Source organism: Poecile atricapillus, chromosome 35 (genome assembly GCF_030490865.1).
Source record: "Poecile atricapillus isolate bPoeAtr1 chromosome 35, bPoeAtr1.hap1, whole genome shotgun sequence".
In the NCBI taxonomy this organism is placed as follows: domain Eukaryota; kingdom Metazoa; phylum Chordata; class Aves; order Passeriformes; family Paridae; genus Poecile; species Poecile atricapillus.
In genome coordinates, this window is record NC_081283.1 from 3366707 (window position 1) to 3391670 (window position 24964).

Consider the following 24964-nt stretch of genomic DNA (forward strand, 5'->3'; position numbering starts at 1 on the left):
AATCACGCTCAGTGTCCCCAGTCCCCCCCAGTGACACTCTGGGACCGACTGCACCCCTGCCATCCCCCAAAAACCGGCTGTGCTCCCCCAAAAGGGATCCCCCAGCAGACTTCCAGACAACGCCAGCGACTTGTGTTTATTACAAAAACTCGTCGTTCCCCATTTACAAAGGAGCCCCCCAAAACTAACAGTTTCATCTAAGTCTTTTTGTACAAAAAAATAGCACTTTGGGACCCCAAAAAAGAAGTCATCCACCACCTCCCCCCGCCAAAAAATCGCCTTTGGGGAGGGAGGTTTATGACATCAGCCACCGGATTTGTAAAAACCAACCCCCCCCTTCCCTCCCCTTTCCCAAATTAAAACAGAACAGAGATGGGACGAGATCAAACAGGGAGAGAATTATTGCCAGTTTGGGGGGCTGGACCCCCCAGGACCCCCCGCTGCATAGAGAACCGGCCCCAGCCCCCCCGGAATGAAGGGGTGACAGTGGATTAAAGCTGGGAGATGGGGGCAGCCTCGGGGACAGCCCCCAGAGCCCCCCCAAACTCTCTGCGGGGTGTGGGGGGTGGGAGGGGAGCAGGGGGGGCTCATCCCCAGCCCGTCACCCCCTTGTCAAGGCACGTTTGTGTTCTGTGTCCCGGGAATGGCTGGGGGGGATCTGGGGGCTGCTGGGGGGGTTTGGGGCGGGTGGGGAGCGCCGGGAGCAGGGCGGGGACCCCGGTGCCAACAGAGCCAAAATGGGGGTGTGGGATCCGGCACTGAGAGCAGCGCTGGTGGTGTGAACCCCCCAAAATGCTGATTTCCCCCTCAGATAATGCTCTGATTCCCCCCTACATGCTCTGATCCCCCCAAAAGCCGCAGGGGAGCAGCCCAGGCTCGGGGAAAAGCCCCCCTGGGGGTCCCTGGCTGCCCCCCGCTCCCGGCTGCATTTCCATAGGAAAGCCAAGCTCCTCGGGGGCCAGTCCGTGGGGAGGGACACGGGGACATCCCAACACCCGACCCGGGACCGGGTTTGGCACTTGATCCCCGCTGGGGACGGAGTTTCGCTTGGGGGGGGTTTGGGGTGGGGGCAGAATCATCAAATTGACCATTAAATACAGAACCCTCCTGTTTTTTGTCCCAGTCGTTTGTGGGTTTTGGGCTGGGGGGATTGGGGGTGGGGGGAGCTCATAGTGCTTCACAGGGTTATTAAAATACAAATGCTTAAAGTTTCCTATATAAAAATATACAAATGCAAAAATAGATATTGAGAGAGAGAGCCGGGGGGCTGGGGGGCCGGGCCCTGCGCCCCCTCCCCGGGGAGCTTCTGCTGCCTTTCCTTTTTCTTTGTATTTTTTTTTTTACCAAAAATCCCAAATCAAAACAAGATTCCCGCCTCCCACTGGCTCCCGGAGCTCCCGAGCGTGGAAAAGCTCAGGGCTGGAGATGGGGCAGCTGGGTCAGGTCCTATCCAGAGGCTTCCCGAGGGATCCCGGCACCTCGCCAGCGCCTGCCCCATGGTCTTGGCTCTGCTGGAGCTTCTCCCGGGAAAAGGGGGAGCAGGAAAAGGGTGGGGGGACACCCGGAGTGGGAAGCACTGGCTGGTGGAGTGGGACAGGGAAAACGCCCGATTTTCCTGGGCAGGTGGGATCGGTGGATCAGCGGCGATCCCGGGGGCCCAGCCCTGACCCCACAAGCGGAGCAGGGGAGTTCTTGGGCAGCTCCCGGCCCCGGGGGCATTCCCAGGCCCCCACCCGCTCACACCCAGCTGGGCTCACCCCAAAGCTTGGGAACAATCCCAGGTTTCCCCTTTTTGGGGGATCCACACCCCGCACCCCACAGCCGCGTTTTGGGATGGAAGCCGTGCAGGGCAGCCGGGATGCGCCCGGGGCAGGAAGAGGAGGGTGTGGGAGGAAGAACGGAAAGGACCGAGCCCTCCCACGGGAGGAAGAGCAGGATCCTGGAAAACCCTTTCTGGGCTTTTTTTTCCCAAGCTGTCCCTATTTTTTTTTTCAGGAGCCACCTCCAGCAATGCCACAAGAAAACCCCCGAGCGTCTCTCGTGTCCCTGTGGTGCTTCCCCCTTGCTCCAGACCGGCTGAGCTCCGCGGATTCTCCTTTTTCCCCGATTATTACTATTATTATTAATTCCAACGCTGGCTGTAATAAAAAGAAAACACCAACTTTTCCCCCCTGAGGAGGCTCCAATTTTTCCCCCCAGGGCTGTGTCCCAGCCCCTCTGTCCACGACCTTCCCATGGAGCAACTCCACTCCCACGGGACAGGGAACCTCACCAAAAAAACGGCTGGAAAAAAACCAAGATCCAAGAAAAAAAATTAAAAAAACACCTGCCAAGGCAGGGGAGGGCAGTGGGAGTCCAAGGGTGAAAAATCCAGCGGGATCACTCCCCGAGAATGCCAAAGGAATTACAGAGTCACCTCAAAGCAAAGCGTCCGACAGCCCGGGGAGGGGGAGTTTAGGGATTCTGATGGAAAATGAGATCCGGGACGGGGAGGAGAGCTCGGGCATCGTCTGACGTGCCCCAGAGGGGCCGACCTGCTCCAGGATAAGGCATCAGAGGGACCACGCCATGGTCGCAGCAACATCTCTCCTCTCTCAAACGAACACATTTTATATTTTTATATATATAATAATAATATAGAATCTTTTCTCTTCTTTTTTTTTGTTTTTTTTTTCTTTTTTGTTTTTTTGGGTTGGTTTTTTTTTTGTGTTTTTTGTTGGTATTTCTGTCATTGGGTTTCTTTTTTGTTGTTGTTGTTGTCTTTTTCTTTTTTTTTTTTTTTTTTGCTAAAAGGACCAAGGCGTGATGACGCCGAGGGACCTCGGGCAGGGAGGCGGGCGGGAGGGGCGGGGAGGAAAACAGGACAAAAAAAGGGACAAAAACAAAAAAAAAGAAAAAAAAAAAAGAAAAAAAAAATCAAGCCAAAATTAAAAAATATATATATATAGCTCTGGCCTTCGAGCGGAGGTGGCGGCGGTGCCGGGCTGGGTTAGTGCTGGAGGTGCCGAGGCCGGCGGCTCCGTCGCCTCCCGGCGCTGGCCGCGGGCTCAGAAGCCGTTGCCGCTGATGTTGATGGACTGCAGGTCGGCCACCTGCATGACGTTGATGCCGCTGCTGGCCAGGCGGGCGATGCCCTCGGGGCAGATGGCCTCCATGGCCACCATGTTGGTGGCGATGAGCGCCGAGGGCGTGGCGCCGCCGTTGCCCTCGCCCGAGGCCGCCGTGTCCATGGGGACAGCCGAGACGTTCATGGCCACGTTGGTGGCGCCTCCCTTCTTGTTCTGGTGGGTCTTGATGTGCTTGGAGAGGTGGTCGCTGCGCATGAAGCGTTTGGGGCACTCCGGGCAGGCGAATTTCTTCTCTCCTGGGGGAGAGGGACAGGGGTGTGAGGGACAGTGGGATCGGGGCGAGATGGGGAACTGAGGCTGGGGGAAAAGGTTGGGATTTGGGAAGAGGTTCCTGCCCTTGAGGGGGGTCAAAGACATCAAGGCCAATGCGTGAACATGCTGGAATTTTGGGAAAAGTTGGGATCTTGGGAAAAGGTGCCTCCCCATGACAATGCTCGGGCTCTGGAGAGGCTCTCAGCCCCAGGAGCTCAAGACACGGGAATTTCAGGCACGGGGATCCCTGCGGCTGCTCCGTGCAGCACCACGCGTCGGAGCGGACGGCCCAAGGAATTCCCAGGATTTCCTGGGCGGCCGGGAGCCCCAGCCCTACCTGTGTGCGTGCGCTTGTGCCGCTGCAGCTCGTCGGAGCGGGTGAAGCGCTTCCCGCACAGCACCCAGGTGCAGATGAAGGGCCTCTCCCCCGTGTGCCACCGCAGGTGCGCCCGCAGGTGCGAGGTCTTCCCGTACACCTTCCCGCAGCCTGGCACGTGGCAGATGTGCTGCTTTTTTTTCCCTGGATCCCCAGAGCTCCTGCAAGAAGGGAAGGGTTAAAGCTGAGGGAATCCCAGCAGCCTGGGGGATGTGGATGTGCTGGACTGGGATTGGTCGGCCCTGTGGGACTGAGGGGTTTGGGGTGAGGTTTGTGTCCTGCCCCTGGGTCACAGCAGCCCCATGGGGCGCTCCGGGCACGGGGGAGAACCAGGGCTGGAAAGCTGGGAAAGGACCTGGGGGTGCCCAGGTGGCCACGTGGATGCGGCACTTGGGGACACGGGTGGCATTGCCAGAGCGGGGGGAACAGCTGGACCTGATGATCCGAGGGACCCTTTCCAACCCAAACAACTCCACAAAACGAGGCACTTTGAGACCCGTGGGCAGCAGCCTCACCTGCCCTCTCCTTCCTTGCAGTAGGGACAGGTGCAGGCTTCCCTCCGTGTTTTCCGGCCCTGCTGGGGCTGGGGGTCGGGGCTGGTCTCCCCCTCCTCCACGGTCGCGCTCTCGTCCCCCAGCCCGTCCCCGCTGCCGCTGTGCAGCCCCAGCTGGGCCCCGTGCTCACCTGCAAGAGAACACGGGAGCTTACGGCAGCTGCTCACCTGGAAAGGAGGGGAGCTGTCTCTGCTGGACAGAGCTGTCGATCCCACCCTTCTCCTTCGGCTCTCCTGACATTCCCCAGCCTCCGGACCTCCCCCATTTTGGTCTGGGTCATTCATTTATCTCCAGGGGAGAGGGAAGAGCTGCAGCTCTCCCAAGAAACAGCCCCCTGCCAACCACTGCAACTATGTCAGCAGAATTCCAGCACAACTCCAGCCCAGGTTGCAGCAGGGTAAAGAAAGCAGGCTGGAAGAGCAGCATCCTCCAGTGATGCCACATTATCCCCATTACAGAGCTGGATAAAGACACAAAAAGTTGGGAAATCCTCAGGAGCTGCTGTTGGAGGCAGTCCCTGCCTCTGCCCAGGAGCAATTCCCACCTCCCAAGAGCCAGGGAAGCACAGGGACAGCTCCCAGCTGAACAGAAACCACCCTGAGGGGGTTGGTGGGGTTGAAGCCTTTCCCTCTCATCCCTTCCCCAGTCCCATTCCCACCCTCCTGGCTCCACAGTGTCCCCGTGGCAGAGCTGGAGCAGGCCTGGGGGTGGCAGGGCCTGAGCAATCCCTTCTCATCTGCCACTAGCAGGTCCTGACAGCTGAGAGAAGGCAGGAGCAGACTGGGAGGTTTGTTGCCCCCGAATCCACAGGGATCCAGACTCCCTGGGAAAAGGCAGTGCTGGCCTGGCGAGGACACCCAGAGCTCCGAGCACTCACCAGGAGCAGAGCCCGATCCTGTCACAGTGGGGGACAGGGCAGGAGCAGCCAGGATGTCACCGGGGCTGTCACCTGGCACATAAACCCAGATATCCCGAGGATGCTCCTTTCACCCAGCCTGGCACCGGCGCCTGGGCTCTGCCCCTCACCCTGGAGCACAGGAATGCTGTCCCAGCCAGGCCTGGAGAAGGAAGCTGTCACTGCCAAGGGTGACACCATCTGAAGCCCGGCCCTCGGGGCCACATTCCCGAGCTCCCTGCGAAGCTGAGGATTTCAGGAGCTTCCCTGTCCCTCCCTGCAGCTCCTGTGACGTGTCTGCAGTCACAGCCTCGCACGGGGCTGGGGGGCCTGGAAGGGTTTTTAAGCTTCCTAAGCCAGCGCAGGCAGCTTTGTGCTCCAGCCACGGATTAGAGATTTCCCCGGATGGGAAGAGCTGCTGTTAGGAAAAAAAAAAAAAAAAAAAAAAAGCCGGGAAAAAATGGGAAGGAAAAAAAAAAAAAAAAGCCAGGAGAAAACACAAGTTCTCTCCCCAAAAATAAAGCAGGGAGGGGGAGAATCCAGCCAGGATGCCTTGGAATGGCTTCAATCCTCCAAGAGGCAAAAGCCTATGCAGAATTTTCTGGCCTTTTGGTGTGGGGGGAACAAACACAAATCCTGCTGCTGGAAGTCTGTGGCCACCTCTCAGCGAGGTATAAATCCAGGGCAGCAGCTCCTGGACCTGCAGGGATCATCCCACCCCAAGCAGTAGCTCTGAAATCTCTGGGATACAACAGGTTCAGGGGAAAAGTGAGCAAGGAGGATTATTCACGTTTGTTATCCCTGCTAACACACAGCCCTGCTAAGACTAAAACTTCCCTGGAAGCTCCACACTCGGGCCAGCAAAGCCCTGGAAAAATAAATGATTAATAGAGCAAGAGGAGGTTTGATCCTTGGAAGAAGCCTGGGGAGAAAGAGGGATTTGGGGAAGGCAGGAGAGGGGAGCTGTCCCTGGCCCTGCTCCACCAGCGACCGCTGAGAGCCCCCAGGAATGGAGCAGTTTCTGGTGTCCCACTAAAAACCCCAAAGCCTGGAATCTTGGCTTGGGAATTCTCTGCAGACAAGGTGCTCCTTGTGCAGGAAAAAGCTGGGGTTTGTTTGCTTTATTTAGCAAACTACCAGGAGGTGAGAAATGCCCGGCGGGGAGGAGAGAGGAGCTCTCACACCCGCCCTGGCCAACCTCAGGCAGGGGAACAGACCCCGTGTTCATTTTTAGGGGAAGAGATTGAAATAAAACCCAAAACCAACAAACCGGGGCTGATTGTACAAACTGTAGCTCTGGCAGCTCTGCCTGGGCAGAGGCAGCAGAGGGTGAGGGGGGAGAGCTGGCACCAGGCACGAGGAAGTTTTCAGGTGAAAAGAAAGAAAAACAAAACCTGGGGACACGTAGCCCCAACCTCTCAGGCTGTGCTCCTGAAAATACCTCCAAAATCCACATTTTCTAGCTCACAGCTTGAGTTCTCCCCATTTCCTGCCCAGTTTTTGGGGTCACTGCCCTGCCCAGAACAAACCCCAGCTGCCCAGACACACCAAAGAGCTGCACAAAGGGACAAAGTGGCTTTGGAAGGACGTCCCCTTGTTTTTTTCCCCATCTGATTCCCTCCCTGATTTGCAAAATGAGTTAATCTGTACCAGGAGCTCATCCATGCAAATGAGCCAAGCTCTGGCTCAGCAATTCCTTGGAGATCAGGGTGGTGGAGAAGGAACCAGGGGATGGGGCAGGCTGGAAGTCTGCAGCCCAGTGAGTAATTGGGCTTTAATTTGGACTCTGATGACTCCAGAAGCCACTCCTTGGGCAGCTCCTGTAATTGCTGGAGGTTTCTGTGTGTCAGGATGAGTGATGGAGAGGGGATAAATTGGGATGGAACCGATGGAATGAATGAGGTGGTCTGTAAAAGGGGACAGAGCTGAGGCAGAGAATCACTTCAGCATCCACTTTTCCAGATCCCTGAATGCCCCAGGATTTGCCAAGTGCCTCTGTCATGCTGCAGACTGACAGACAGAGCCCCTTTGCCCTTTAAATTCCTGTCTGAATTGTCACAAAACCGGGATGTAGCCCCTGGTCCTGCCTTGCCTTTGCTGGGGTGAAAGCACCCAGAGCACCTCACCCTGCAGCACAGGCAGGTCCCACCAAAGCACCCCCGACATCCGGGCAGAAATCTCTGTGCGAGGGCTGTGGAAGGAAGAAAACTCCTGGATGAGACAGGGAAGGGCAGCTCCCAAGGTGGGGAGCCCCAGCAGGCATCTCCCAAACCTCTGTGTGCCTCTTGCTCACCACAATCAAGGGTGGGTGCTTTCCCGAGCCACAAATCCCATTTTTAGTCTCGAGGAGGAACTGATGCCTGTATCACCCCCAGGATCTAACCCAGGCGTCCTGGGATGGGGTGGGAGGGGTTGAGGAGCCGTCGGGACGCTGCCTGCTGTGGTGGGAGCCACGCAGAAACTCCCCCAGAGCCGGGAGCCAGGACGCGTCTCCTGTGTGGGGTGATAAGGACGGGGCTCCAGCAGGGCTGGGGCTGGCCCAGATAAAAGGGAGAGGCGGATCAGGGCCTGGCAGACGGGTCTGGAGCCAGGACCTCTCCCGGGAGGAGTCACGGGGTGGCTGCTGCGCACCCGACCCGTCCGACCGGCACGGCTGCCAACCCTTCCCAGCCCCACTGAGCCTGGCCTGGAGCAGCAGCAGGGAGAGGAAAATGGGGAGGAGCAGGGCTGCCCCATGGAGCCCAGGACCCACAGGGTGTCCCCCACGGGGACTTTTTGTGGGGCACAACCTCACCCGGCCAAAACTGCGACAGCAGGCTCTGCTCCCTCTCCTCCCAAGAGAACCCTGGGGTCCCTGGGGATTCCTGTCAGGCTCCCAGAGAACACCACGGACCAGGTCGGCCGAGGAATCCAGAGGGAACGTAAAGTCCAGCCTGGCTGGGATTTAGAGCAGGAAGTTTCACAATATGCTGGTTTGTGCCGTGATGTCACGGGTGCGGCGAGACAAACAAGGCTGCGCGTCACGGGCGGATCCTGCCGGGGCTCGATTCCCCTTCTCCCCTCCCCGCCACACTCGATGCCATGTGGATGCCTCATCCAGGCCCTGCTACAAAGCTGCCCTTAAAAACCAGCAAACAGGACACAATCAGGGCTTTGTGCCGCTGGCCCGATGCTGGGAAGGGCCCTGGAAGGACCAAGGGGGAGCAGGGAGCCAGGAGGGGTTTGCTGAACACACTGGGCTCCAGCACCCACCAGGGCTTCTCCTTTCAGGACAGCCCAGAACCCACTGCTCAATTCCCCCCCACATCCTCCATCCAAGGAGCTGGTGCTGCCCAGAAAATCCCAATCTCACCCAACAGCTCCATCCAGCCCTGGAATCAAACATCCCAAAAAGAGGGATATCCCTTGAGCGCCCCCAAAACAAGGAGGGTTAATTCCAGTGCTGACCTGCCTGGTGGGCACCAGCACATTCCTTGGCCAGGTAAGGCTGGGACAGGGGCAGGGATGTGGGGACAGCAGGGCTCTGCCAGGGACAGGGACATGAGGACAGAGCCACTATAAGGCCACTGAGCTCAGAACAGTCCCTTTCCTCCTCCTCCCTATGACAAAAGAGGAAGAGAAACACCGACGTGACAAAACCCCTGCCATCACCCCCCTCAGGCAGGATGTCCCTCCCTGGGGCTGAGGTGACTCCGAGGTGACTCTCAGACCCCACAGAGGTGTCACAGCCCCCAGGTGAGCCACAGACCCCATCCCTCACCGCACAGGTCCCCGGTGCCTGCCCATGTGGGCAGTGCTGGTAGCTGCCCCGGGGGGGTTTTGGGGTGCTGCCAGCTGAGGAAATCCCCCCTTCCTGACTCTGCGGGGTCCTGGTGGTCACAGACCTGCCCCTGCCCCTGCTCCTTGCCAGCCCAGCCAGGCAGGGGGAACAAACAGCCTTCGAGCCACCCTATTAACATAGAGAGCTGGGCTCTGCGTCACACCCAGCAGCAAAAAAACCTGAGTTTTAAAGACCTTTTCAGGTGTTGTTTTCTCCCTGAGGGACCTTTCCCCTGCCAAAAAACTGGAGAAAACCTCATTGGCAATGTACCCGAAGGGCTGGGAGCCACAGCCCCCCTTCCCCGGGGTTCAGGAAGGGACACAGAACCCCCAGGAGGCTGAGCTGAGCTCTGGAAGGGGCAGGACACGCAGTGCTGCCAGCCCAGGCGGCAGCTGGGGCCACCACACCCCTGGCTGGGCACCTCCTCCTTCCCCACCAGCCTGGAACATGCAGCAGGATCCAAGGAAAACCAGTTACAGTCCCCTCCCCAGCAAGGGTTCATTTACCATCTGCCTCCCCCCAGAAGCAGAGGAGCTTTTCCTGCTCCAAAAATCCCTCCCAACTCCTTGCCTGGAGCAGAAAGTTCCAGCACACGTGGAGGCTTGGAAAATGTTCAGGGATTTGGGACGTGTTGGGAACAAACCCCTCCCTCAAATTCCCACTGGAGAGCTCGGATCTGGAAGGACGCAGGTCTGGAAGGGCTCAGCCCCCTGGAGAGGGGCTGGTGGTGGCTGGGGGGACAAAGGGACCCATTGCCACGTCTGAGGGACACGGCTTGGAGTCAAATCCTGCCACTGGATTGGTGCCAGAAAGCTCCGTCCTGGCCACAGTTTTCCCCATTTCATCCCAGGAGCCTCCTGGACCAACCCACAGAGCTGGGAATCCCCAAAAAAACGCTTTGAACCCTGCTTTGGCTTTTCTTTCCAAATGTCCCCAGGTCACAGCGACAGCGTCATGTCCTCGGGGCTGGGGACAGAGCCAGGAGGCCCCGCTGCTGCTGCCACCGCTCGCGGGGAATTCTTCACCGCGGATCAAGGGCTGAGAGCTGCTGAGCTAAAAAAGAGAGGAGGAGGAGAAAGAGGAGGAGGAGGAGGAGGCGGCGGCTCCGCAGCGTGAGCGTGTTGGGTGGGTGGTCTCTAGAACGTTCCTCCCTGTTCCACCTCCGAGGGCAGAGCCAGGCACGAATACAGGAACTGGGGCTCGCCCATGCCTTTCTCCAGTGCCTTCAAAACAAGGAAGGAGCCGGGAGCGCACAAGGAAGGAGCCCCAGCCTCGGCAGGAGCTGCCCCAGGCACACCCCGCGGGTCCAAGAGGCCACGCGTGTCCCCCCGGCTGCCAGCCCCGGCTTGTGGGAGCCCCCGCGGGTCCCTGCGCTCCGCGAAATCCAAGGATCAGGCTAATCCCGAGGCTAAAGTGACCCGTGGCTTGCCTGCGAGCCAAGCTGCTGTAGCAACAGCCCAAAATAATGCTGCAAAACAAGGCCGGGGGAGCAGCCGCCGCCTCTCGCGAGAGGGAAGCACAGGCTGGATTGAGCAACATTTTCTGCTGCCTCTCAACTGTGACTAAATCCAGCAACAGCCCCTTTTAGCCAGAGCCAGAACACAAAAAAAACCCCGAAAAAAAACGCAACAAGGAAAACAGTGGAAAAGCAAGTGGAGAGCGTTCCCAGAATCGATCCCTTCCGCAGCTCCAGCTCAGTTCCCACGTTCACGTATCCCGCTTTTCCCAGGCTGTGGGATGGATCCCTGGGGATCTGAGCAGGGTGCCCTGTGCCCACGGGACCGTCTGGACCACGCTGAGGTCACGCTGTCCCGCGCCAGCACCCAGACACTTAATGAGCCCTTTCTTCCGCCCCTGTGAGGAAATTCCCCGCGGCTCCGTGACTGTGTTTGTTTTCATGGGCTTTTCAGCTAATCCCTGTGTTTTATGGCCATGACTCTTTGCAGGCACAGCCAAGGAGCCGAGCTGGACTCGGGTCCTCACCCCAGCCCTGACCCGGGACTCCTGGGTGGCCACCAGGGCTGGACAGTGGCACAAAAACAGATGTCCCCCTTCTTCTCCACTTTCCCCCTGCAGCCACCTCCTCTCTTTCTTTCCAAGACTTAAACTCCCCAAAAAGACCTCTAGTGTATTCTGGTGATCAACACACTCCGTGCCAGGTCCAGCACAAGCCCCACCCCACTCGCCAACACCATTTGGCACCACCCACACCCAGCCCAGCCCAGCTCCGGCCCCGCGGGGTCCCAGCGTTTCTCCTTCCCGTGCCTGGCCACCAAAGGGACCCGAGCACTCACCGGGGGCGTTGGCGATGGCCAGGGGCAGCCCCTGCAGCTGGTGCACCTGGATCCCGGACGCTCCCAAGGCACTGAGGTTAATAGTCTGGAGGCCCGGCACGGAGGAGAGCTGGGCGGCGTTGACGGTGACGGTGCCGCTGGGCAGGGAGGCGATGGGGGTCAGCGTGGTGCTGGTGCTGCCCGTCTGGCCCAGTGACACTCCCTGCATGGGGGCCAGCGTGATTGTCTGCGCCTGGGGGTTCTGCACCTGCAGGTTCTGCAGCTGGATGGTCTGCCAGCTCACCTGCCCGTTGGGACCCACCGTGGGCGTGCGGATGATGATGGGGCCAGAGTTGGGCACGGCCTGGAGCTGCAGGTTCTGCAAGGTGTCTTGGGAGATGGCTTGAGTGGCAAAGGTCTGGCCAGACAGAGGGGTGGTCTGGAGGGCTTGGATTGTCTGCCCTCCCTGGACCAGCTGTGGCTGGATCAGAATCTGCTGCTGTTGCTGCTGCTGCTGCTGCTGCTGCGACTGCTGACCCTGATCCCCCTCCTTCTGCTGCCCTGGCTGCAGGGCCACCCCGGACACCGGGGTCTGCAGAGAGTCCGAGCTGGGGACGCTGCTGGCCCTCTGGGGGGTCTGCGCCTGCACGTTGGTGCCCACCGTGGCGCTGGTGGAGAAATTCATGACACCCACGTTACTGGTGGTGGTGGTGGTGGAGTAGCTGTTGGCATTGGTGAAGAAGGCGCCTGAGCTGGCCTGGGACGTGGCCGTGCTGCCCGAGCTGCTGGCAGCCCCCGAGGTGGCTGGCTGGGAGCTGCTGTCCGGCGAGCCCGAGCTGCTCAGGGTGCCCGTCTGGGATGTGGGGGCCAGGCTGGCAGCCACGCTGTTGACCGGCAGCAGGGTGATGTTGCCGTTCAGGGCCACGGGCACGTTGGCCACATACTGGGTCTGCCCAGAGAGGCTGTTGTTGGCCAGCCCCACGCCCTGGATGGGCACGGCCTGCTGCAGCAGGTTGGGCATGGCAATGAGATTGCTGCCGCCCGCGCGGCTCGTGATGATCTGCTGGTTGGAGCCGGGGATGATCTGCAGCTGCCCCGAGGCATCCTGCTGCACATTCACCTGCGCTGGGGTGGTTGCAAACTGCAGCTGCTGCCCGTCAATGGTCTGGAACTGGGGAATCACCTGGTACTGGATGTTGGGGATGACACCCGGCAGGCCTGTGAGCACCTGCTGGTTCTGCAGGCCGGACGCCGAGGTGACCACGTAGGGCCCGGTGCTGACTGGGCGGCTCTTGGAGGCGTCACTGCCGTTGCTGCCATTGCTGCCCGGCTCCTTGGAGCCCGTGGGGGTGCTCGAGCCCGCCGAGATGATCTGCCAGCCGTTGGCCGACTGGGTGAGCTGGGCGGCGGCCGCGTTGAGGTCCAGCTCACCACTCCCGCCCTGCTGGCCCTGGGAGCTGTTGGAGTTCTCATTGGGAGACTCGATGCGGCTGCAGGTGGCTGCCAGCAGAGCCAGCGGGGATGGCTGTGACTCCTGGGGATGAGAGGAGGAGTTACCAGGGTGGAAGGCGGCCCGAGGGGCAGGCCCGGAGTGGAAAAAAAACAAACGAGGAAACAACAAAAAAAACTTAAAAAAAGAAAATAGGGAGGAGCGTACTCAGAAAAGATAAACACTCCTTCCTGAACAAACCTACCCACAGCCGGAAAAATACAACTGCCAGGCACAGGGCTGTCAGGCGGGGACAGCCTGAACCCACGGGGAGGAAAGGGGAGGGAGCCTGCCTGGGAAAGCCAAGAGAGGAGAGAGCTCCTCCACCCCAAAGGCAGGGAATCCCCCTGAAGCACAACAAGCCCCCGGGAAGGAGGGTGGTTCCTGGGCTCCACAAGCTGGAGAGGGGCCAGCGGGGGCCGTGGTGTCACAGGGGAGCTGCGAGTTTCCGAGGAGAGCCGGGGAGGAGAGGAAGCCACGGGCGCTGCTTGGCAGCACTCGCCCTCCTCTTCCTGCCCGTGCTGAAACGCTCGCCTGGGCCCAGCAAACAGCTCGGCCCGGCCCTGGACTTTGCCACGACTTCCCCGGGGCCAGCAGGGCCGGGCGGGGGCCGATCCTCCCCCCACTCACCTGGGCCTCCCCACCGCCGGCACTGCTTGTGCTGCTGGCGTCGCCTTCGCCCTTGTCGGGCTTCACAGCCGACATCTCCTCGGTGCTCTCTTGGTCTGCGCAGGAGGGAAGCGACAGCCCCGGTTAGGGACATTTCGGGGCAGGGCGGCGAAGCGAGGCTCGGGAGGGCCAGGCAGGGCCCCGAAGGGACACGGCAGGCTGGCTCTGGGGGGACCATGTGCTCCTGGCGCAGCCGGGAAGGGGCTGCGAAGAGCAGGGAGCTGCCAAAGGGGAGCTGGCAGCGGGACGGGGAGGGGAGGACCCGGCCGCGCTCCAGAGCCCAGCTCCTCCCCACCAGCTCGGGACACTCCCTGGCCCCCGCCGGGGTCCTCCCCGGGCCTCCCCCTCGCCTTGCCCGCCGGCCGGGGCACACACCTCCCGCCGCGGTCCCGCGGAGCCACCCCGGGATTCCCCCGCGTGGGTCCGGCCCGCGGGATCCCCGGCCCGGGGCTGCCCCACCCGCGACCCGCCCAGCGCGGGGGTCCCCGCTCCCACCAAATCCTTCCTCTCCCAGCGCTCAGGAGCCTCCTCGTCCTCCGCCGGCCACCGGGGCTGCGTCCCCCGGTCCTGCCCTCTACCTCAGCACCCCTCACCGGGGTCTGCACTGGGGAGGGGTCGCTGAACGCGCCCCGGCCGCTCACACCTTCCCACCGCCCTCCTGCACAGCCCCCCCCGCCCGCGGCTCCCGCATCCGCCCCCGCAGGGCGCCTTGCCCGGGAACGGGGGAAAGCCCCCCGGTGCCTGCGCTCGCAGCCGCCCACCCCCACGACCTCCCCCGCCATCTCCGCGCCCGATCCCCCGGGACCTCACCCCCCCCCCCCCGCCCCCAGCCCCGATTCCCGGGGCCTCCCCATCACTCCCCGCCGCCCCCTCCTCCGCTCCAGCCCTGCCCGGCGCGGCCGCCGGTCCCTCCCCCGAGGCCTTCCCCCCTCCCCCGGGTCCCTCCCCCGGCAGGTCCCCCCGGCGCGGCGCGGCGAGGCCCGGCCCGGCGGGGCCCGGCCCGGCGGGGCGGGGCCGCCTCTGGCCCCTCCGAGCGGGCGGGAGCCGCCGCCTCTGCGTGTGCCCGGGGCCCCGCGCGGCGCTCGGCCCCGGCCCCGTCCTTACCGCTCATGGTGCCGGGGCCGGGCCGGGCGCGCGGGGCGGGGCGGGGGCGCGGGCGGGCGAGCGGCCGAACCCGCCGGTGCCGCCGAGGGGCTGCCGAGGGAGGGGCCGCGCGCCGCGGCCGCAGCCCCGCGCCCCGCCCCCGCCGCCCCCGCAGCCAATGGGCGCCGCGCGGGCCGCGGAGCGACGGACAGTACGACCAATGGGAAGCGAGGGCGGCGCGGTGCGGGGGGAGAGGAGGGCGGGCGGACCCCGCCCCGTGGGGGAGGGGGAGCGCGGCGGGGCGGCGGCCAATGGGGGCGCGGGGGGGAAGGGGCGGGCGGCGGCACAGCCTATCAGCGCCCGCGCGGGCTCGCAGGGAGACCCCGTATGGGCGCGGCCGCGGCGGCGCGGGCCGCGGCGTGATGAGCGTGCCCGGCGGCCAGTGGCGTGTGGGAGGCGGGCTGTGGCCGTCATTGGTAGCGCGATTGCCGCGCCGCGGAGCGCGAGAGGCGCGGATATTGACGGGAGCGCCGGCTAATCCGAGCGCGGAGGCGGCAGCAGCGGCGCGGCACAGAGCCAATCGGCGCGCCGGTCTGTCTCAAACGGGCCAATGGGCACCGCGGAAAGGCGGGGCCAGCGCCCGGGCTGCGCCCTTGGAGGGACGGCGCGGCGAATGGCGGAGCCGGCGCCATGTTGGCTCGGGCTCCCTCAGGCCCGGCCGGGCTCCCCCCGCGCTCGGTACCGCGGGTTACCCGCGGTTCTTCTCTCCCCGACTCCCTGTTCCATGCCACGAGCCGGCTCGGCCCCGTCGCGACAGCCGCCATGGCGCTGCGACACCTCCTCACGGGCCCGCGGCGCTGTGTGAACACCCCCAGAGCCCTGTCACGACATCGCCCAGTCCTGTCACGACACAACGAGCGCCACAGCGGGGAGCCCGTGGGAGCGCCACCCTTGCCCTGGGAACCTGGACTGGGGAGTTTGGGGGCGTTGGAGGACTTGGGGGTTTGGGGCCAAGATCCTTTATTTTCCAGAAAAGTGAGCGATTTGGGGGCGGGCGGGGCGCGGCGGGAGGAGATCGCGGCCGGCGACACACGGAGAGCGAACAGCAAGGAACACGGAGCGGCTTTGGTTTCGCTTTCCAGCATTAAAACCGCCCCCTCGTCCGTGACCTTCCCATTTCCCGGTGTTTTCGGCACAATTCCCGGCCCGCGGCCCGGGAATGCCACGCGGCCTCGCCCCCGCCCTCATTGGGGCTTGAGGACAACCTGGCCCTGCCCTGTCCCTGCCCTGTCCCTGTCCCTGTCCTGTCCCTGCCCTTCTCCTGCTCCCCCCAGACCCTTGGGGTCACTCCGTGTCCCCTCGTCCCCTGCAGCGCTGGCACCTGGGGGTAAAAGGGCCTGAGAGGCCCTGCGCCAGTGCTGGGGGAACACGGGGACTGTCCCCATCCTGTCACTGGACCTGAGCCCCGGGGAGCTGGGGCTGGGCTGGGGGCGTCGAGGGAGCCACGGCAGTACCTGCCCCCCTCAGACCCCCTGAGCCCGTCACTCCCAGCAGGATCCTCGTCCCAGTGACCCCCCCAGTAACTCCCACCATTAGGGCCCTGAAAATTACCCCCCCATTAGCACCCCATTGCCCCCAAAGCCCCCATCGGGACCCCCCCAATTAACGCCCCCAATTAACCTCTCGTTGCTCTCCACGGGGACCCGTCCCCAACATCAACATCAACCCCTCGTTGTCCCCGGTGTCCCCATGCGCCCCCCGGTGGTCGCGGCCGGGCGGTGCCACCCCCGGGCTGGAGGCTTTGCTGCCGCCTGGCGGGGGCGCCACAGCGGGACCCGGGCACCGGCGGGCACCGGCAGTGCCACCGACTGTCACCGGTAGTGTCACCGGCAGTGCCACCGGCAGTGCCACCGACTGTCACCGGCAGTGTCACCGGCAGTGCCACCGACTGTCACCGGCAGTGCCACCGACTGTCACCGGTAGTGTCACCGGCAGTGCCACCGGCAGTGCCACCGACTGTCACCGGCAGTGTCACCGGCAGTGCCACCGACTGTCACCGGCAGTGTCACCGGCAGTGCCACCGGCAGTGCCACCGACTGTCACCGGCAGTGTCACCGGCAGTGTCACCGGCAGTGTCACCGGCAGTGCCACCGACTGTCACCGGCAGTGCCACCGGCAGTGCCACCGACTGTCACCGGCAGTGCCACCGACTGTCACCGGCAGTGTCACCGGCAGTGCCACCGGCAGTGCCACCGACTGTCACCGGCAGTGTCCTGTCACCCGCCACAGCGGGACCCGGGCACCGGCGGTGCCACCGGCAGTGCCACCGGCAGTATTCTGTCCTGGGACCAACACCGTCACCAACCCTGTCCTGTCCCCCAACAGTGTCCCCAAAGCTGCCCTGTCCTGTCCCCGGGGTTCTCACATCAGGGTGCTGTCCTGTCCCGTGTCCCCAAAAGCGTCCCTAACGCTGTCCCTGTCCCCACCTCCCACTGGCTGCAGGAGCTCAGGGGACACGGGACTTGGACAGAGGAACCCTCAGCCTTGGGCTGGGGGCAAACTGGGGCGAGCTGGGGTGGGGGAGCGGGGCCAGCCTAGGGTGCCCTACCCCCGCTGCCACCTCCCGATTGTCCCCCTGGGTCCCCCCCCCCCGACAGGTCGCGGCCGCGGAGGAATCAGGGCGACGCCGGGCGACTCCCAGCAATTTTGGGTTGGGAACCGCAGAAATGCAGCGCGGCGCGAGCCAGGGCGGCCCGGCCCGGGGACAGCGACGGGCGGAGGACCGGGGGACGGGGGGGGAATCACAGGGCAGGGGACCCAGGGCACCTTGGGGGGCTTAGGGCTGGGGAGGGATCGCTGGCAGCCTGGGGGGGGGTCTCAGGGGCGGCGGGAGTCTCTAGCAGCCGCGGGGGGATCCCCAGGACAATTTGCGGTGGTCCCAAGGCTTGGGGGGCACGTGGGGTACCCCAGATTTGCACGGGGGGGGTCTTTGGCAGGTTGGAGGGGACACGGAGCACGGTGGCAGCTTGGGGGGGGTCCGCTCGGCAACCTGGGGGGGTCCTTTAGCAGCCGGAGGGGGGTCGGGCCCCCGGTGCCGCCCCCGCGGCTGCCGCTGCCACCGCTCTGATGTGGCTTCGGCACCGCAGCGCAATGGGAGCCACATGGCGGGGGGGGCACACGGACAGGGGTGGTGCGGTGCTGGGGGCCGCCCCTGTCCCCCGGCGGTCACCTCTGTCCCCCCAGGGCCACCCCTGTCTCCCCAGGGCACCGCTGTCCCCCCGGCTGTCCCAGGGTCTGTCCCTCCCGCCCCCCCGCGGCCCCCGCAGTTATTTCCAGGGATAATTCCGGGATAATTAAAGGGTGGGAGGAAACACCAGGGCCGTGGGCGCAGCTCAACCCTGGGGCCACCCTGCCCTGGCTTCCCCGTGGGTGGGAACCCCCCAGCCCCATTCCGGGTGCCCCCCCCCAATCTCTGCAGGTCCCTTCACATCCCCAGTGTCCCCGCGGGTCCCTCCAGATCCCCCCACGTCCCCCTGGATCCCCCAATGTCCCGCTGGATGCCTCATGATCCCACGGGACCCCCCAGCTCCCCCACGGTCCCATGGGACCCCCAACCCTCCCCCATGGCCCCCTGCACCTCCCACGTCCCCACGCGTCCCCCGGCTCCTCCTGGCCCCCCCATGTTCCCCCCGCTTTCCTCCTGCCCCGCAGACCCTCCCTGTCCCCCACCTTGGGGGCGATCGCTGGGACCCCGGGGGGAGCTCAGGCCTGTTCCGAGCCCTCGGAGCCTCCCCCGGCCCCCCCGGGCCCGTGGGCGGCCGTGGCCGGCGCACCCAGCGCGGGGGCTGCGCTATTTCGGGGCCTCCGACCGCAAGGGAAACATCCGGGGGCCGGAGAGGGCGGGCGGGGCCGGGCCGGGGGGGGACACGGGGGGACACCGCGCCAGGTGAGGGCTGGGGTACGCAGGGGTCACCCCGGTGTCCCCGGGTTGGAGGCAGAATGGGGGGAGGGCTTGGGGGGGACAGTGCTGGGTGTGAGCATTCCCAGTGTCCCCAGTGTCCCCTCCCAGTGCCCCCGCACGCACGTGGGAGGAATTCGGGGCTGGTTCCGCTTCCCCCCAGCCCGAGGAGCCGCGGGGCTCCCGGTGTCACCGCCGGGATCCCCGCACTGGGCAGGGGGCGTCCCCTGACCCTGGGGGCCGGGATGGGGACAGGGACACCTCCAGCCCCGTAATCTCTGTCGTGCTGAGACCCCCCAAACTCGTGTCAGTTCCTGCCCCGGCTGATAAACGGGGGTGAATGAGGCAGAGGAGGGAAGGAGGGATGGAGGAAGGGATGGACAGACGGACAGTGGCTGGCCGGCTGCCGGAGGACGGAGCCCCCCCGGCCCGTGTCCCCCCGCCCTGGCGAGGTCCCGGCGTCCGGCCGGGTATAAATACCGGTAATTGCGGGGGCCCGGCGCGGCCGCGGGGCCGTGGGCGGCCGAGCCCGGCGCCGCCCTGTAATCAGCCCCCGCCGCCGCCCCCCCGCCGCCGCCGCGCTTTGAAGGGTCCCGGGGCACACGGGGGGTCCCCACCGCCCCCGGGCCGGGGAGAGACCCTCACCCCAACTGACACCCCCATCCCAGCCCCGGCCGTCTGGGCAGTGCCAGACACCCCCAAAAAACCGGACGCTGGTGGGCGATGCTGGTGGGAGTGAAACTCCCCAAAAAACCCACGGGGTGCTCCCCCCCATCCCACGCCGGGCTGGCTGAGGAGGAGGGCTGGAGTGGCCGTCCCAGTTTGCTCCCAGTTTGCGGGCAGTGGAAGCCCCAGCGAGGGGGGGCCGGTGGTTGTGGCCTTCGGCGGCGCCGGCGGCTGCGGAGCGGAAAGCCCTGACTCAGGGCTGGGAAAGGGCCCCGCTGGCTCCGACCGGCCCCGGCGGGGGGAAAACAGGGAAGGGGGAAAGCGAAAAGAAAATGGGAAGGATGGAGGAGTAGTAACATAAAAAAGCGGAGGTTGGAACAATTTCTTCACGGGGGGGGGGGAAACTGAGGCACGGGGGGTCCCCAGCCCCATCACCAGAGCCAGGCTTGTCCCTGTCCCCCTGCACATGTCCCCTGTCCCTGTCCCCAGCTCTGTCCCTACTCCCTGACCCCCATCCCTTGTCCGTCCAGCCCCATCCCCGCTCCATTCACAGTCCTTTTCCCATCTCCACACCTCTAACCCCATTCCTGGTACCTGAAGCTCCAGCCCAGGTCCGTCTCATCTCCATCTCTTGTCCCCTCCTGTCCCCATCCCTGATCCTGTCCTCATCCAGTCTTGGTCCAGTTTTGTCCGCATCTCTGCTCCATTCCCATCCTTTGTCTCTCCCAACCCCATCCCAGCCCCTCATCCCCATCCCTGCACCATCCTGGCTCCTTCTGGGGTGACGAGCCTCTGGGTGCCCGGCTGTGCCCTCCTCCTTTGTCCCCTTGTCCTCTTTCCCCTCCCCATCCATCTATTCCTTCTTTCCATCCCTCCCTTCCAGCACTTTTCCTATTCATCCACTTCCCCTTCCCAGCCCCTTCCTCCTCCTTTTCCTGCTGTCCATCCCTTTCTCCCCCTCTCCCTCCTTTCCCTTTCCCTTTTCTCCCCTTATTTCCTCTCTCTTCTGCTTTCCTTTTCCCCACACTGGTTCCTGTCCCCCATCTCCCCTCCTTCCTCCAGCTCTCAGCCTCCTCATCTTCCTTCACAACTTTTTCTTTCTCCCCTTCTTTCATTTTTCTTCCATTTCCTTTTATGTTTTTTTCTTTTCTCTTCTCTCCTCTTTTTAATTTCCTTTTAAACTTTTCTATTCCTTTTTCCTTTCCCCTTTCTTTTCCTTTCTTCCTCATCTCTTTTCTCTTTTTCTAACTTCTTTCCTTCTTCCAATTCCTTGTTCTTTTTCCTCTTTCCCTTCTTTCTCTCCCTTTCTCTTCTCTCCCCCTTTTCTCTTTCTTTTCCCCTCTCTCATCTTTTCCTTCCTCTTTTCCTTTTCCTCTTCCCCTTCCTCTGCCCCCCTTCCCGCGGTCCCCCGGCCCCCCCGGCTGGGGGCGGTTCGGGGCCGGGCTCCCGCTCCCGCTCCCGGTCCCGGCCCGGCCCAGCCCCGCCGCAGCGGCACAGCGGGGCGGGCGGTGGCCGCGGTGCTCCGTCCCTCCCTCTCCCTCCCTCTCCCCCCTTCTCTCTCCGTCCCTCCCTCCGCACCGAGCCCCGGCATCCCGGGACACCGGCATCCCGGCCAGCGGCACACCGCGACAGCGCGACACCGCGACAGCGGCATCCCCGCGGGCAGGACCCTCCCCTGGCGTCCCCGGAGCGTGGTGAGGACCCCCGGCACCGGGACCCTTCAGAACGGGGACCCCGGGACAGAGGAACGTGGGGTGGAGGATCCCCGCTCTGGACCTTTCGGGACGGGGGATCCCTGCGCTGGGGACCGGGACCCTTCGGGATGAGGACCCCGGGATAGACGAACATGGGGTGAGGGATCCCCCTCTAGGGACAGGGACACTTTGGGATGGGGGATCCCTGCTCTGGGGACAGCGACCCCGGGATTTGGGACCCACGGGCTGGAGGACTCACTCCAGGATGGGGGAGACCCCCGGGATACAGGCCCCCGAAGGACAGGGACCTGTGTGAGCCCCGAGCATCCCCCTGCGGTCCCCGTGCTGGGGGACACGGGTGTCCCCTGCCCCAGCAGGGACTGCACCCTGCCATCCCCAGAGGGGGAGCGGGGTGGGGCGGTGCCACTGTCACCCCAAACTGTCCCTGTGGCTGGGGACAGCAGGAGGAGCCAGGCCTGGGTGTCCTCTGGTTCAGGGAACAGGGTGGCACTGCCAGGATGGGGGAAACTGAGGCAAGGGCTGTGGGCACATTTGGGGCCAGGGACTGGGGACCAGGGATGGGGTTTGGAGACTGGGACTGGGGACAAGGACTGGGTTTTGGGACCAAGAAACTGCGGACTTAGGGGACCAGGGACTGGGGGACAAGGGGACAGGGAATGGGCAACTGAGGACCAAGAACTGGACACTGGTGGTCAGTGACAAGAGACTGGGAATTCAGGACCAAGAATCTGGGACCAGGGACCCCCAGAGCAGGGGCTGGACCCCTCCCACGCCGGGAGGGGATGGGGTCAAGATCCCTGACCCAGCAGGAGCCGCGAAGGGACTGTCACCCACGCCAGTGGCCACTCGTGCAGCGAGCTCACACCGTCCTCAGCCCACAGCTCCCGGGGCTCCTTCCCTGCTCCTTAATTTCCCGGCGCAAGCGGAGCTGATTTATGGGAGTTTGACACTATTTTAAGCGTGCGCCTCCGTTTGCCGCTCGCCCTGGTTTTAATTACCTCGGCTCTCGCGGCAGGGCAGCGTTCCCGGGGCACAGGCCTGGCCCTTGTTATCCTTGGAAAACCGGGAGCGCGCTTGCGGCCACGGCCGGGGCCGGCGTAAAAATAGGCGCAAAAACCACGGAAAAAAAATTGAAGGGGGGTGAGGGGGGGACACCCTAAAAAATAACCCCAAACAAACAAAAAAGCCAAAGTGGAAATGCCCCAAAGTGGGTGAAGAGTTGAATTTTTAAGAAAATTAAAATAAAGGGAACGCCGGGGGTGATGGGGGCGAGGGACTGCTCGCGACACCCCAGCCCAGCCCGTGCAGCTGAAAGCCATGACGGGTATAAAAGCAGAGGAAGTCACCCGGGGAGGGGGGAGGCCACAGCATAATTCGATTAAAAGACCATAAAGGCAGAAGGAGCCGAGATTGGGGGTGGGGGGAGGCCCTGCCACCAGCACAACCCCACAGCAGCCCCCGGAGAAGCCCCTTTGGGGGGGATGCTGGGCTGGGGGGTGATGGGATGGCCGCAGCTCTGCAGGAGGAAACTGAGGCAGAGGGGATGGGGAGCGCTGGGGGTGGCGGGTGGCACCGGGGGACTGGCCGGGTGCTGCTGGGTGCGCCTGCACTGGGTGTCCAGCGGGGCTGACACCCCAATACAGCTGCCCCAGTGCTGACCCCCAGGCCGGGTCAGCCCCTGGCACACGGTGCCCCTCGGGACCCTCAAGCCCCGTCGCTGTTTTCCACAGGCTGCCGAGTGCCATGGCCGCGAGCTCCCGCTGACATCGCCCCCACGCCTCGGGGTGCCCCCACCGCAGCCATGGGTGACTCCTACGCCACCGCCTTCCCCAGCGCCCCGGGGCTGCTGTCGCCGTCCGCCAGCCCCCAGGCCTCCCCCGGCCCCTACGGCCCCGACTACGGCCCCTTCGGCCACCCCTTCCCAGCTCCCTCCGGCGCCCAGGAGGTGCTGGGGGCCCCCGTGGTGGTGGCGGCCAAGGGCCACTCCCCGGGCGAGTGCCTGCCGGGGGTGTACCCCTCGCTGGAGATGCCGCACCCCTACGGCTCCTGGTACAAGGGCGGCATCGGGGGGGGGCTGCCGGGGGGCTCCGGGCCCGCGGCCCCGTCCTGGTGGGATGTGCACCCCAACGGGGGCTGGCTGGGGGGCCCGGCGGGCGCCGAGGGGCTGCAGGGCTCGCTGCAGGGCCAGCCCACCCTCAGCCCCCCTCTGCCCAGCTACAGCTCCGATTTCGGCGCTCTGAACCCCCCTCCTTACAGCAACGCCCCCGCGGCGCCCCCCGCCCCTAAACCCACACCGGGCGAGACCCCGAAGGGTCCCCGCGGCGGCTCCTTGGGGGGACGCCCGGCGTGCGATTGTCCCAACTGCCAGGAGCTGGAGCGGCTCGGCGGCCCGGGGGGGTCGCGGCGAAAGCCGGTGCACAGCTGCCACATCCCGGGCTGCGGAAAGGTGTACGGCAAAGCCTCGCACCTGAAGGCGCACCTGCGCTGGCACACGGGGGAGAGACCCTTCGTGTGCAACTGGCTCTTCTGCGGGAAACGCTTCACCCGCTCCGACGAGCTGGAGCGCCACGTCCGGACCCACACGCGCGAGAAGAAGTTCACCTGCCTGCTGTGCAGCAAGCGCTTCACCCGCAGCGACCACCTCAGCAAGCACCAGAAGACCCACGCCGACCCCGGCCCCCCCAAGCCGCCCCCCGGCGCCGAGCAGCCCCCCGCGTCCCCCCGGCCGCCGCCCGCCTCGCCCGGCAAGGACGGCGGCAGTCCCGAAGCCGGGAGTTTGTTGGAGATTTGAGCCTTTCAGCCTTTGTCTTCCTCCTCCTCCTCCTCTGCGCCGCTGGGGATATTTATTACGGGATGCTTCTCCCCCAGGCTCCCCCCCTCAATTCTCCAGCTCCTCATTAGCCATTCTAATTTATGTCTTAAATTATGGGGGACGCTCTCCGAGCCCTCTGGGGCTCACAGGGGGGTGTCAAGGTGAGACCCCCCCCTTTCTGTTTTCCCTTCAACCCCCCCCAAACCTTCTTGTCCCCCAACCTTCGCCTCGCCCCCCGCACTCAGGGACAGGGTTTGGCCCCCTCCCCCGGCCTGGTTCATCAGTGCTAATATAACGTGTTCCCCCCTCTTTTTTTAGCTGCCTGCCCCTCCTGCCCCCCTGGAAAAAAGCAATAAAAGGATTGAGAGTGGAGCCGGGCCCCCCTTCTGTGGCTGAGGCCGAGTGGCTTCATCACAAGGATGGCCTCAGCTTCCCCCTCCCTGCAGGGCTCCAAGGGAAACTGAGGCACAGGGGGGACACAGCCTTGCACAGGGTCACTGTGTCCCTCCTCTCTGGGGGTGGCAGGAGCTGAGTGGGACTGGGGACAAGCTGGGCTGTCCCCTTGTCCTTAGGGGTGCCATATGGCTGCAGTCTCCTGTGCTGCTCCCCTTTCCCAGGACCCCGTGTCCCCAGGAGCCTGTAGGGCTGTGTCCTGTAGTCCCCACTGTCCCACGTCTCCCTGTCCCCATGGCCCTGTGTCCCCAAGACCCCGTCCCCCATGTCCCCCAGTCCCATTGCCCTCTGTCCCCAAGCTCAGGCACAGCCACAGCCGGACGGATTTGCGGGTCTGACAGGACTTGTCCCCTGCCAGCCTCACACACGCGTGTCCCCCACAGCCGTGTCCCTGCTCCCAGGGACATCACACGCACGTGTGCATGGGAACATGCGTGTGCACAGCCCCCTGCCTCAGTTTCCCCCAGCCACATCCCAGGGCTCACGTGGCAGCACTGGGCACGCAGCGGGGCCACGTGTCCCCAAGGACACCCCAATTTTGGGCGCTGTGGGCTGGCGGGGACCCTGCTGCACTTCCCCCAAGCTCCCCCTCCCCATGCCCTGGGCTCCTGCCAGCCCTTTGATGCGTTCAGCCCTGGTTTGGGGCTTTTCCTGAAAAAAAACCCCAAAAAGCCACGGAAAAAGGCAAAAGGAGGCGGAAACAAACTCCTGTGCCAGCACGAAGTGTGGGGGCAGCTGCTGGCACCCGTGGCCCGGGGGGGACAGGGATGGCAGCAGGTCCCCGTGCCAGCTCCGGGTGAGTCACGGTGGCCACGAGCTGG

The 24964-nt window shown here is 64.0% G+C and overlaps 3 protein-coding genes across 6 annotated transcripts; 2 read left to right on the top strand and 1 right to left on the bottom strand.

Annotated features, from left to right (window-relative positions):
- Nucleotides 1-122: 122 nt before the first annotated feature.
- On the bottom strand, nucleotides 123-14676 carry SP1 (Sp1 transcription factor). 3 transcript variants are annotated; one of them, XM_058861186.1, is made up of 6 exons: nucleotides 14561-14676; nucleotides 13418-13512; nucleotides 11320-12832; nucleotides 4272-4440; nucleotides 3718-3917; nucleotides 123-3364 (listed from the first exon to the last, which is right to left on the bottom strand). In XM_058861186.1, exons 1-6 carry the CDS (start codon nucleotides 14565-14567, stop codon nucleotides 3048-3050), a joined length of 2301 nt encoding a protein of 766 aa, XP_058717169.1. In that variant the 5' UTR covers nucleotides 14568-14676; the 3' UTR covers nucleotides 123-3047. The 3 variants fall into 3 exon arrangements, with proteins under 3 accessions (XP_058717169.1, XP_058717171.1, XP_058717170.1); XM_058861188.1 differs by lacking the exon at nucleotides 14561-14676 and adding an exon at nucleotides 14308-14339; XM_058861187.1 differs by lacking the exon at nucleotides 14561-14676 and adding an exon at nucleotides 13952-14122.
- Nucleotides 14566-20989, top strand: LOC131590825 (collagen alpha-1(I) chain-like). Its single transcript, XM_058861143.1, has 4 exons — nucleotides 14566-15277; nucleotides 16369-17196; nucleotides 18251-18485; nucleotides 20746-20989. The coding sequence occupies exons 1-4, from the start codon at nucleotides 14566-14568 to the stop codon at nucleotides 20987-20989; spliced, it is 2019 nt and encodes a 672-aa protein (XP_058717126.1).
- On the top strand, nucleotides 20709-23832 carry SP7 (Sp7 transcription factor). 2 transcript variants are annotated; one of them, XM_058861265.1, is made up of 2 exons: nucleotides 20709-20857; nucleotides 22609-23832. In XM_058861265.1, exon 2 carries the CDS (start codon nucleotides 22680-22682, stop codon nucleotides 23667-23669), a length of 990 nt encoding a protein of 329 aa, XP_058717248.1. In that variant the 5' UTR covers nucleotides 20709-20857; nucleotides 22609-22679; the 3' UTR covers nucleotides 23670-23832. The 2 variants fall into 2 exon arrangements, with proteins under 2 accessions (XP_058717248.1, XP_058717250.1); XM_058861267.1 differs by lacking the exon at nucleotides 20709-20857 and adding an exon at nucleotides 20945-21014.
- Nucleotides 23833-24964: the final 1132 nt, after the last annotated feature.

What these genes read in the sequence shown, in the direction of transcription:
- LOC131590825 (XM_058861143.1), top strand. Translation starts at nt 14,566, where the DNA reads ATGGTGCCGGGGCCGGGCCGGGCGCGCGGGGCGGGGCGGGGGCGCGGG. An exon ending in GGGTCCCCCCCCCCCGACAG is followed by an intron (nt 17,197 to 18,250) that starts GTCGCGGCCGCG and finishes CCTGCCCCGCAG; the next exon opens with ACCCTCCCTGTCCCCCACCT. An exon ending in ACGGGGGGACACCGCGCCAG is followed by an intron (nt 18,486 to 20,745) that starts GTGAGGGCTGGG and finishes CTCCGCACCGAG; the next exon opens with CCCCGGCATCCCGGGACACC.
- SP1 (XM_058861186.1), bottom strand. An exon ending in CCGGCGGTGGGGAGGCCCAG is followed by an intron (nt 12,833 to 13,417) that starts GTGAGTGGGGGG and finishes TCTCATCCCCAG; the next exon opens with GAGTCACAGCCATCCCCGCT. An exon ending in GCACAAGCGCACGCACACAG is followed by an intron (nt 3,365 to 3,717) that starts GTAGGGCTGGGG and finishes CCTCTCCCCCAG; the next exon opens with GAGAGAAGAAATTCGCCTGC.
- SP7 (XM_058861265.1), top strand. Translation starts at nt 22,680, where the DNA reads ATGGGTGACTCCTACGCCACCGCCTTCCCCAGCGCCCCGGGGCTGCTG.